The sequence below is a fragment of the Scomber japonicus genome, chromosome 7 (genome assembly GCF_027409825.1).
Source record: "Scomber japonicus isolate fScoJap1 chromosome 7, fScoJap1.pri, whole genome shotgun sequence".
NCBI lineage: Eukaryota > Metazoa > Chordata > Actinopteri > Scombriformes > Scombridae > Scomber > Scomber japonicus.
Window position 1 is genome coordinate 9,712,731 of NC_070584.1, and position 12,485 is coordinate 9,725,215.

At 43.4% G+C, this 12,485-nt stretch overlaps 3 protein-coding genes across 15 annotated transcripts in view; 2 read left to right on the forward strand and 1 right to left on the reverse strand.

The window, feature by feature from the left end:
- The first annotated feature begins 1,415 nt into the window (after positions 1–1,415).
- Positions 1,416–3,796, forward strand: slc10a4 (solute carrier family 10 member 4). The gene is made up of 3 exons (XM_053322515.1): positions 1,416–1,945; positions 2,195–2,405; positions 3,266–3,796. The coding sequence occupies exons 1-3, from the start codon at positions 1,416–1,418 to the stop codon at positions 3,794–3,796; spliced, it is 1,272 nt and encodes a 423-aa protein (XP_053178490.1).
- A 642-nt stretch (positions 3,797–4,438) lies between these two features.
- Positions 4,439–6,359, forward strand: zar1 (zygote arrest 1). The gene is made up of 4 exons (XM_053322455.1): positions 4,439–5,140; positions 5,709–5,801; positions 6,069–6,143; positions 6,216–6,359. Exons 1-4 carry the CDS (start codon positions 4,439–4,441, stop codon positions 6,357–6,359), a joined length of 1,014 nt encoding a protein of 337 aa, XP_053178430.1.
- A 1,106-nt stretch (positions 6,360–7,465) lies between these two features.
- The window catches only part of fryl (furry homolog, like), a 66,054-nt gene continuing 61,034 nt past the window's right edge, over positions 7,466–12,485 (reverse strand). For 10 of the 13 annotated variants that reach the window (XM_053323173.1, XM_053323174.1, XM_053323175.1 and 7 more), the window contains 4 exons: positions 11,744–11,761; positions 10,781–10,891; positions 10,153–10,346; positions 7,466–9,501 (listed from right to left, as the gene is read on the reverse strand). In XM_053323173.1, coding sequence (XP_053179148.1) covers positions 9,258–9,501; positions 10,153–10,346; positions 10,781–10,891; positions 11,744–11,761 — 567 coding nt within the window. In that variant the 3' untranslated portion in view covers positions 7,466–9,257. The remainder of the gene's footprint in view (positions 9,502–10,152; positions 10,347–10,780; positions 10,892–11,743; positions 11,762–12,485) is intronic. The other 3 variants (XM_053323168.1, XM_053323164.1, XM_053323176.1) reach the window with 1 other exon arrangement.

Here is a 12,485-nt window from a genome sequence, read left to right on the forward strand (position 1 = left end):
GAGGTGATGCTGCTCTGAATTTGATGCATCATTGTGGGAAGTCAACTGTTAGAGTTTAACAAGTATTGCTTATATTAACCAACCCACACAGAATCAGAGGACACTAATTTAAATAAAAGACCAACAAGTTTAATTAGATTATTCACTAGAAACTGTATGAAAAGAGGTTTTTGGGATAGACACAAACAGAGGTAGTCCAGCATCTAAGACTTGACTGCAGGGATGGAAAATATCTATTTATACAAGTCCTGTACATTATGCAGGTATGATTTATGTGCATGGTTAAATCACTGAATTTACTTTATTATTTCCATTTAAAATTAAGCTGTAGTTATTTTGCAGATTTTATTTTAATATCATAAAACATATCATTTTAACAACCCAACAATCAATACAGTGGTCAGACTTCCTTGGATCAGCTTCAACTATACTATATACTTAGAGGTTTATACATAACCTTTAGTTACACTCCAGAGATCAATAATCATCATGAAGCTTGAAATGGTTCTTGAGTAAGTGCTTATTTTACTAATTAAACGAGTCTATATTACATATGATTTAACATATCATAACATATATTTTTTTCTTTTACATTTGTTCAGAGCAGAATATGATCACCTTCAGTTGAACCCTCAGTCATCTCAGTGATTAAAGTAGCAGCAGTGACAGATTCACTTGTTCTCAGGCTGACAGCTTAAATGCAAAAGTCCATAATATTTAACAAGCGAGTCCTTTAAGATAATTAACTCACATTAATAACCATCTATTACACCAAACATCAGACCTGCACCATAACGCTCAAGATGTGTACTCGTGCGTAATGGACGCACTTCGAGAAAGAAACACAAAAGCTAGGGGCGCGCAGATGTTCACAGTTTGCTGCACTAATATAAAGCTCAGCACAGTTTCCATTCATGTCGGCTGGGCTCGCTCAGTCTCCACAAACAGCTGTTTTTTTTTTTTTACTACAGCTTAATTTCCCGTGCGTCAAAATGAAATATGAGGGACGGTGGCTGCCGTCGGTGGTGTATAATTTTCAAGATGGGGAAACTGTCAATATATAAAGATTAGATTGATATTTTGGGGGACTTTCCTCTTTATACGGCTCAGAGCGGAGTATAAAAGGGCAGGTTGGGCGTTATTGATTGGTCTATCCACTCTCGCTGAGGCTTTAAACCGTGTGCAGAGCAGACTCCCCTCCAGCACTGTGCGTCTGTCGGGGAGCCAATCCGTGGCACCAGTCTGACTCAGAGAGATGCTTTAAGACCCAGTGCCATGGCACCATCACATCCCCCGACCGCTGGATCCTCGGCTGTTTCTTATTAGTGACAGTGCGCCACTAGGGGAATCATTTTACGCACGAGCACCGACGGTCACTAACTGACTGTGGAGAGCCTCTGTCCTCCTGTTGCGCCATGGAGAACTCCAGCCTGTTGGGCGGCGACGCACACAATTCGGGCTTGATAGACTTTCTTAGGATGGAGACTTTAAAGCAAGTTGTGGATTCTCAGGAGGACGTTGTCATGGATGCGGCGTTAGCGGCCAGTGCCATCTTTCTTGAAGGCAGCGCATTCAGGAATGCAGCTGGAGCTGACTTTATGGCCGCTCCGCCGTCGGAGACCCCTCACCTGATGCCTGCGTTTTGGGATTCCCCGCTCAGTCATGGAATCAATGTATTTGTGGGACTTGTCCTTTGCTTCACTATGCTGGGGCTGGGCTGCACGGTGGAGATCAGCCAGCTTGGAGAGCATATCCGCAGACCCATCGGGGTGCTGCTGGCTCTGGTGTGTCAGTTTGTTATCATGCCCTTGGTGGCCTTTCTGCTGGCTTTAGCTTTCTCTCTGGATGATGTGGCCGCGATGGCCGTTCTTCTCTGTGGCTGCTGCCCGGGAGGAAACTTATCCAATATCATGTGTCTGCTGGTGCAAGGAGAGATGAATCTCAGGTAGATATGTTGCTCTCACCAAGAGAAAAAAACACGCAGTGAGTTATCAAGTGAACCTGAAAAATGATTTCTCAGGCTGGACTGTGATTTGGGCGTGTTAATCAGCAAATTGCGCGCAGTGATAACAGTGAAACTAAAGTTCTGCGTGCTTCCCCAAAGTTACCGCAACATTTTCTCAAACTTACACAGTCACTGATGATCCTCTAAGCTACTATAACTGCGCGTCTTTGCTCTCTCTCCTCTCCCCAGCATCATCATGACCATCTCTTCCACCCTGCTGGCTCTCGTGCTGATGCCACTGTGTCTGTGGATCTACAGCCGGGCATGGATCAACACACCTGTGGTCAACCTCATGCCCTTCGGGGCCATCATCCTGACCCTGTGCAGCACTCTCATCCCCATCAGTTTAGGAGTTGTGCTGAGGTACCGCTACACGCGCGTAGCCGACATTGTTTTAAAGGTAATTTAAGAAAAAAAAAGATCAGAGTTACTTTCTCACACAGTGAATGTGTTAGATTGATTAAACACTTTATTGCTTTGTCATTTGGACCTTGAGGATTTTCGGTGAAGAACCACCTTTGCGCAAAAACGCAGTGCGTAATTTTCTGTGGCTGTCATAAGTAGAGGGGGATGCTGGCCGCAGGAAAAGTGACATCAGAGGCACTGTGACAGGAAGGGCTCCTCCCTCCCATTTCTGATAAAAGCCACGCATAAGGGAGAGCCACATTAGTTTCATTAGACAGTAACGTCAGGCAGCAGAGACTCCAGCCCTGTGTTTGATAAATCAAGTTTTACATGGTCAAAAATGCCAAGTTATCCTGACAATCTCTATGCTTCAACCCCCCCCCCCCCCCCCCCAATTCAGATGAGTAAACCAGATGATTAGTTGATTAGTCAATCTGCAGAAAATTTATAAAAACTATTTCCATAATCTAGTAATCGTTTTAAGTAATTTTGCAAGAAAAAAGTAAAAATCCTCTGGTCACAGCTTCTTAAATGTAAATATTTTCTGGTTTCTTTAGTCTTCTATGAGAAAAAACAAGACATATTAGAACATATCAGGCTGCATGTTGGCCTTCAGGACTCAGTGATCAACATTTTTCACAGTTTTCTGACATTTGAAAGTCCAAACACTAATCGAAAAAATTATCAAATTTACAATGAAAATAATCAGATGCAGACTTCAAAATTTAACAGGAAAACATGGGAAAACCTACTGAAGAGCAAAAAAGGAGGAATTCTTCTTTCATGATGGACGTGCAATAGGTGTCCTCATATGTAGCCTACAGTAAATCATCCTGAATGATTGTGTCTCTCCAGGTGTCACTGTGGTCTCTGCTCATCACCCTTGTGTTGCTGTTCATCCTGACTGGAGCGATGCTGGGACCGGAGCTGCTGTCCACCATCCCACCCTCCGTCTACGTGGTGGCTGTCCTGATGCCTCTGTGTGGCTACGCTGCAGGGTACGGTCTGGCTCTGCTCTTTGAGCTGCCGCCCAACAGCTGCAGGTCCGTCTCCCTGGAGACAGGATGCCAGAACGTGCAGCTGTGCACTGCCATCCTGAAGCTTGCCTTCCCCCCTCAGCTGATGGGAGGGATGTACATGTTCCCTCTGCTGTACGCCCTGTTCCAAGCTGCCGAGGCCGGCATCTTCATCCTGGCCTACAAGATGTACAGGAAGGAGGTCCTACACAAAGCAGACCCCATGGGGGACGGCGAGGACACGGATATAACATATCAACGTTTTCAAGATGAGGACATTGGTTTTGACTCATCTTATGGTGCTGTGACAGTGAGTGACCCCAACACCATCATGCTGGACCCCTGTCCTCCCGATCCAACTCCTGTTTAATGTGCTACAGGTGTAGTGGAGCAGAATAAGACCTGCAGGTGGATCCGTCGTTTTGATTGCTGTCATTCACAAAGAAAAACTTGCACACTGTGCAGAGAAACCCTGAATGTTAATCACTGACCTGACAGCTGAAAAAAGGTGCTTGATGTCAAAAGCTTCATTCATTCATTTCAAACATGGTCACCAATGTAGTGATAAAAAAAACATCATTGTGTTAGAATACATTGCTGTTACCTGTAAAACATTTCCATCAGCTGAGCTTAACTTCAATCTGTGAGAGTAACATTAATCAGTATGTTACACCATCAAAGCAGGACAGTATTTAGCTGTCAGTGTGTGTGTGTGTGTGTGTGTGTGTGTGTGCGCGTGTAACTCATGTGCAGACCAACCAGGCAGTGCCGGTCCAGTGTGTGTGCACCAGAGCTAACAGTCTGAACAAATGTACAATATGTGTATATTATTAACAAGTGTATCAAGAAAATAAAAAGATGTATAGAGACTAAAGTAAAACTTTTAATTTTTATTTTTTTACTGTCGTCACGTGTCTGCTGTTTTTGTCCCACACCTGCCCTTAATTAAGCCTGATGGAGAGTTCAATCTATTTAAATAGCTACACCTACCAACCAAGGTTGGTTGAACAAAATGGCAGCATATGGTGACGAGCCAGTCGATAGCTATTTCTATTCACCTTACAACCCTTACACGGGCAGATACCACAGGCCTAAAGACGCGGGGTGGAAATATAAAAGTTACCTCTCCCATTATGGAGACGCCTCGGAAGCCTGTGACGCCTTCAACAACCACCAGCGCGCCCAGCTGAAGTCCATCTTATCTCAAATCAATCCTAAACTCACCCCGAGGCTCAGGAAGGCGAACACCAAAGATGTGGCGGTGCAGGTCAACCCGAAGAGAGACGCCTCAGTGCAGTGCTCCATCGGCCCGCGGACCCTCCTGGCCATGCAGCGAGATATGCGGCGTAAAGGGAGGCAGGTGCTTACGACGACGCCCGGCGACGGAGGAACACCCAAGGCGGCCGGCGGTGTACGTTATCCCCGCACCCTGGCCGTGTACTCGCCCGTCGCCTACAGAAGCGTCACCTCGTTCCTGGTGGAAGAGGACAACAATAATAACGACAAGGTGGTCTCCTGTGGGGAGGAGAACACCGGAGAGCCGCCTGGTGACCCGCCGGAGTCTACTGCGGGGGAAGGCGACCCGGCAGGAGAGGATAATAAGACCGCAAAGCTCCAGGAACCGCGTAAAAAACCCAAATCTAAACAGGTGACCGGTGAGGATGCGCAGTTAACTACAGAGGGGTCTAAACGCAAGGCGCGCGTGCGGTTCCAGGTGAGTTTAGTCACGTGATCACGGACAAGATAATGTAACTTTTTAAAGTCTATTTGTAATTTGGCTTGTGACCTCCTGTTTAGTTCAGGCTTATTACCTGCAACCTTCCCCTTAAAACAGTAAACTTATTAAAGCAATACAATCATTCTCAAAGGAAAGGAAAACTTTCCCACAAAATGAACTTCCAAGTTCAAAGTTGTTTCCTCTCTAACAGTAATTGGCAGCCTAATCGCATCAGTATAATACAACTCAGTTTAAATGTCAAGTCTCCTATCCAGATGTTATCCAGAGATCCTGAGGCAGACCCACAGTAAACACTGACTCTGGATGCAGGGAGTATGCAGACTCTTAGAATATGGACACAGGCCTGATTCAGAAGTGTAAAACCTGCCTTTTTAAATGAGGCAAGTTTCTATAAATGAAACTTTTGGATAATGATTTAAAATCACATTGGTCACGATTCACTGCCACCTCCTAAATGGGCTATATGTCTGATCAGCTGAATGGTCTACATGTGAAGATCCACTGAACAGAACAAACTCTCACTGACTTGTCATTTGTCCATCAGTTTCTGGAGCAGAAGTACGGCTATTATCACTGCAGAGCATGCAACCTGCGATGGGAGAGTGCTTATGTGTGGTGTGTTCAGGGCACCAATAAGGTGAGTACTTTATGTCAAAAACATGGTCAGTGATTTATCAATAAAGACACTAAATCAGGTCAGAGTTGAGTTAATGCTATTACCTGAATCCTGGACAGCAAAGACTGAACTGTACTACACTGACTGTTTCATGTATGGAGCAAACTTGTGTACTTTTATCTAGTTGTCAGATGGGTTCCCTCAGTAAAATTGTATGTGATGATGTCAGCAGTCAAAATGTCTAACATTAAAATGTAAATGGTCTAATGGAAGCGTGGTGTGTTCCAGGTTTACTTCAAACAGTTCTGTAGGAAATGCCAAAAGGAATTCAACCCATACCGCGTCGAGGACATCACATGTCACGTAAGCCCTTTTTCTTTCCACTGTATATTAAAATGTCCCACTGTCACTAAACTCAAGCCCTTCTCCTTCCAGACGTGCAACAAAGCTCGCTGTTCGTGTGCAATAACACAACGCCACGTTGACCCCAAACGGCCCCACAGACAGGACTTGTGTGGCAGGTGCAAAGGCAAGCGGCTGTCCTGTGACAGCACTTTCAGCTTCAAATACATCATCTAGAGAAACATCTCAACTGAACTTTGGCCTGTACCACATAGTCATCCCTCCACCCAGTGCCATTACATTTGCAAAAAATGCAATAATGGCATCTTGGATGCAAAACTATAGATTGTTTCAGTACTTTATTTCATGCTTGTTTTGTGTTGATGAAATTGATGGTAAGCACTCACTTTGCTGTAATAAATGGCTACCTTGCACTTCGTACTGAAGCATTCATGTTTTTCACTTGCCCTGCTGTCTACTACAATCAGTAGTGTAAATGGCAGAAACACAATACTAGTCAGGGCTTCTAGTGACCTGAAGTCTCATTCCATGTCATCTTACACATAAGTGACACTGAATATAACTCCAATTAGTTCTAAACTGCTTCCTGTATTTCAGATTAAAATTGCTAGTGCAGTGTTTTGAAATGAGTTTGGCTGAGAGACTGAGGCTTAAGCCCCCCACTGTTGCTGTTGCACTTTTTGCTCAAAGGTCACTGCAGCTCACCTTGCACAAACAAATTATTTCTGCCATCTAAATACTAAACATTTCACTGCGTGCAGTATAATCAAAATGAGTTTAATTATTACTGTGCTAGTTTTATTCCTTGGGGCAAGGTGACAAATGAAAGGGAAAACCCAGCAATGTGTCTTAAGGTGTTGGTCCACCATGTGCTGTAACAACTCTACTGGCAGGGATGAACACAACTTTTAAAGATGAGAATCCTCATTTGGTGTTTGAGTGTTGACCATGTTGGTGCAAATTCTGAGGTGGTCTGTTGGGTTTATCTCCTGACTGGAGGCTGCAGCATATTATTCACATCTCAAACCATTCAGTGACCCCTCATGCCCAATGGATTGAAGCATTGTCAGCCTGGAAGACATCACTCCCAGAGGATATTTTTTCATCATAGGATAAAGGTGATCATTCAAAACAACTTCACTATTAGATGGACAAGTTGATTCAAACCATGCCAGCAACATGCCTCCCCTGTATAAGAGCAACTGGACCCCCTCACTGTAGGGGTCAAGCATTCAGTTTTTCCTTTTTAATTTGTCACTGTCTGTCTGTACATTACAAGTCAATCATACAGTTTCCTCATTTAAAAATGTAGACCAAGCTGGTACTGTATGATTAAGTTTTTATTCATCCAGAGAGAAGGCTGGTATGTGAGTGAACAAAAAAAAAAAAAAATGTATAATGCACCTCTACATTAAAAACATCTTTCAGGTAAATAATATATTCATTAAATAATTAAGAACAGCATTCAAATGTACCAGACAAGCAGGGGGGAAAAAAAGCTCTCTGAGGAATGAGTACAGTGACTAGTACAATGTGCCATGACAAGATTTCCAGAAAGCATTCAGATAACGGTTCATGTCCTGCAGTCACAGCAGCAAGTTAGGGCCATTCTGAAAGCGTAGCGCAGCTTCAATGACAGCCATTTCCCCTCAGAAAACAGGATCAAAAATGTGGCGGAGGATGAGCGCTGCTTTGCAACAGGGTCAACCTACATGGACAAAAACACAAACCTTAGTCTCCCCTTTATAAGACTTTAAAGCAGCGCCTCTGCCGAAGGGTGCCATGCTAAAAAAAAAGATCACAGTGCAGAGAAGGAATGCATATGACTTGGCTTGGCTGGATTGGCGCGGCCCAACAGGAGATGGAGGCTACATTAGACCCCCCCCCACGCCGTCATCACAAAGGCAAGAGGTGGCTAGTCCCAAATGACCCACCCTTGCAAAAAACCAACAACCAAGGCAGCCTTTGGGAAATTTTGAAGTTTGTGTGATTGAATGACAAAAGGTGGAGCGGATCATTAATGACTCAAATCTGGTCTTGGCTTTCTCTCATCACATTAGCTTTATACATAACATCCTATTCGGATGAACAGTGCATTACACAAAAGTACAAGGGAAAAATACTGGTTTTACACTATACATTTTCTAAAATATATACAGAGTAAAATAAGTTATGTTTCCATAATGAGTTGTAGCCAGTCTGCACTTGTGTGCAATTATATGCATTTTTGTGTGAGCGTATACCAGAATATCCAATATATATCACACAGTCAAGAGTCTCTAAAGGCAGCTACTTATTTGGTTAAAGAGTGAGTTTTGCGTGAAGACCTGTTGAAGGGGACTCTCCTCTCAAAGCAGATCAATAAACAGATATATTTTTCTTTTTACACTCCCTGAGGGCCAACATTTCCCACAGGGTTACAATTACATGTTAAATATCCTAACATTTACAACCTAGGATGTTAGCTCTAATAAAAAATACATTTCTCAAAAAATATTCTTGCAGTGCTTTTCTCTTTCAAGCATGCTTTTGAAAACTTTTTTAAACAAGATTTTTCTATGTTTGCTTATGAATCTTGACGGCGTGTCCTCACACATACGACACCTCCTCTGGACTGTCTTACATGCTTCAACACCGTCTCCCAGCCCAGGCCCCCGAGGACGCCACCGCTCGGTACGATAGGTCCATCAGGTCATCAGGCAAAAAAATAAGAATAAAAATTAAAAAAAGAAAAAAAAAGAAAAAAGAAAACAAAATGACAAAAAAATAAAAAAACAAAACCAAAAATAATAAAGTTATCATCCCACTGCGTCCTCTCTTATTCTTTCCCAGGCACACCACAACATGACTTATTGCAACTGAATTTTGCAAGTTGGCTTAGTCTGGGAAAAGATATTAGCTTTAAGCATTCATACATGTAATAATATATATTAAGAGTCACAGTTATTCCCACACATCCTTTAGCCCTTTATAGGTGGAGTCTCTCTCGTCCTCCTCTGAAGCCCCTCACTGTCTACCCTCTCTCTACAGCTGAGGTGAGGTCTGTGTAGAGCAGGGGAGGGGGGTATTTTTGTCCAGTCTAGTCCAGGCTTGCAGCCTGCAGCAGCATCAGGCTCACAGTCCAGTGCTGATCATGGTGGTGGTGTGAGGCTGACAGGCCTGTGCCTGACTCAGAGCCTCACGGATCTGCAGGTTGAGCTCCATGAGACGGGTGCTAGCCTGAGACAGGTCCCTGCTGGGGCCCACCACCGCCAAGCAGCCCGTCTGGCCCAACGTCTGGTGACGGAAGTAGATGTGCAGAAGGGTCTGGACCGCGTTATCTGTCTCGTTGCCAAAGATGTCGTTGGGCCAAAGAGACCTGTGGATAAAGGAAGGTCAGGGGTTAGCACATGAAGGGAAGAGCAACAAAAGGATTTCTAGAAGCAGGATGAACATTCCCAGAAACATTTTCAAGGACTTTGAAGTATTTTGGTCAGTTTGTTGTGCACAGAAGTTCCTTTCCTCAGAAGTCCTGTTTTATTTTTCTGCAGTGTGCATTGTCATCAGACTTCATTGTGGCTTTTAGGTGTTGAAGGAAGCAGAGGAGAGGCTAATAGCAGTTTTTCCTCTCCAGAGAAAACAGTTTTGTAATACACTTTGGAGCACTGCCACTACAATAGATGTTTTTTGAGGGGGGGGGGGTTGAGTGTTAGCCAATGCTTTTCTTTACACTTGACATGAGTTTAAGTCTACAAGACAAATTCTGTCTGATAAGGACCTGAAAAAAGATTTGATTGTTTAATCTATCAAAAACAAAGGGTATTTAAACTACACTGATATGCATGCTAAGATAAGATATAATATATGAGAGGAAGCAGATTGAAACAGTTGTCAAAAGCAACTTTCAGACACTATTACTTCAAAACTAATCACTCCTTACTTAAAAGTTTTGTTTGTCAACTGACTTAATTAATCAACTTATCATAAATCAAAGTGAATAGTGTGCTGATGCGCGTTTTCTTCATCTCACCTGAAGATTTTGACCTGTGTGAGGGCAGAGCAGAAGTCTCTGGCTCTCAGGGTTTCAATCAGTGACTGGATGGCCGTCTCTGTGTTGGTTTGGGCAGCGTCTGACATGCACACGTCCTCCTGACCATCGTTTTCTGTCTCTGCCTCCTTCAAGCAGCCCTCCAAAATAGTGAGTTCTTCAGACATGTTGGTCACCTTAGTAACGGAGATATAAGAACATTTAATATCATTGCGCTAAATAACACAAGCATACATGTAACATAACATGAAATCTACTCTGGAGGTCAACAAAATAAACATGTTGATTAAATATGAGCTGGAGTACATGACCCCCCCCCCCCCCCATCACTCCATATGAGAAATCATTAAATTTCATTAAGTACTTTAATCTAATTAAAGCTCCATTACGACTCAGCCCAGAAAGGGATCGACTGCAGCACAGATTCAGCAATGATTGTTTTGACCATCCTTTGCTTCAATAATAAATCTCACTGCTAATTCATAATCACAATGTTGTTTCATAAATCATCTGCTTACTGTTTCATTTTATGAAAAACAAATGTGGTAAAAGAGACAGCGAGGCAACAATCAGTGGAAAACTAAACCCGTCAGTGTGATTTCAGACTCACCTCTGCCTCCCTCTTGATGGTGTCCACCCTGCTGATGAGCTTACAGTACGCCTGGAAGAGCAGCAGCAGCTGAAAGTGCAACTTATAGAGCCTGCGACATAACTCCAGCTCCTACAGAGACAGAAACGTGAACGTGAGTCAGGCGGCGGCGTGGCGACCCACTGGCACTGAAATGATCATAATGATTAGACGGAGATGGGTGGGTCCTGGGTTAGACGTGGGGAATAGATGAAAAGGGTTAACGTGGCCTAGAGTGGAGTGCCACCATCTGGTTCGGGGGGCCGAGAGGTGAGAGTCTATCGCTAGCAGAATTAGTCATGAAGAATCTCGATTAGAAAAAAAACTACTCGTCAGCAACCTCCTGTGACGTTCTCTACAGGCCGCTGTGAATGGTTACAGCTAATTTGATGAATGATCCAAAGATGAGTTGGAATTACTAAAAAAAAAAAAAAAGTTAAGACCCTTTAATGCAGGAAAACACAGGAGGGAGGAGAGGGGGGAAAAAATGGTGATTTGAACAGAAATGGGAATATGGAACAAACAAAACATGCAAAAATGAAAAGCGAACTAAAACCCCGACAACAATATGATCTCTCCGCGCAGCATCATCCTCTGAAATCATCAGTAGCTATTACACTCAGTACAAGTTTAGACTCACAATCAGTGTGCAGTAAGAGAGGAGAAATTAAGACACTGATTATCCAAATCAGGATGTAGCAAGAGAAACAAAAAAAAAAGTTCATTATGATTGGGTGGTGAAGGGTGAAGGGTGGGGTGGGGGGGTTGAGCTGGGGTTACATGGCTGATAAAGGCGGAGACGGATGCAGAAGGGTGAGGGCGGTGGAGGCAGAGCACAGTCTGTGGCTGTCAACAGCGCAGGTATGTACACAGAGATGAAGATGGTCAGTGTGTTTGGTCCGGATGTCATGATTATTAAAAGTCTATAATATGAGAACCACTTACTGCTAGATTTTCCATTTGCTAAGCAAGAAGGTGAGCAGGTCACAAAAACAACAACAAACACAAAAAAACAAAAAAAAAAAAAGAAGGAGAGAAAGACCAAGAATTAGTGAGCTTTAACACGGCAGCTGAGACACAGTGACCTGACGGCCGACGAGCTGCGCCTTCTCACACGTCGGGAGAGGCTCGCTGCCAAAAACACACACACACACACACACTTACACACACATACATATGTGAGCTCATTTCAGCGGCAGTAACAGAAACCTTTACTCTGAGAAGCTGAAAAACAAAACAGCATGTACAGTATGATGAGGAGGAGAGAGGAGATGTGGTGCAGGAGAGAGAGAGAGGAAGGAGAGTGGAGTTAAAAGTTCATCTGAATGTGTTGTGACTAAAAACAGCACATACGCATTAAGATAAAACTGTTCCTGAGGGAAGCTGGGAGCGCAAAAGATGTGTGTGAGGAGCTCGAGCTAAGTAAAGTGTCGGCAATTCTAGGATGTGAAGTTAGAGACAATGCAAAGGACTGGAAAAAGAAACTGAGGTCAACTCGAGTGGAAAACCAGTAGCTCTACCTTTCATCATCTCTCTCTCTTTTTCTCATTTTTTTTCTCAATTCTCAATTCTTAAAAAAAAAAAAACATCATAATAATTAAAGAAACTAATATTTATCACAGATTTTAAGTGGATATCTCACTCTGAAGAATATCTGTGGACTTCCCTACTGGAAGTTGTAATAATC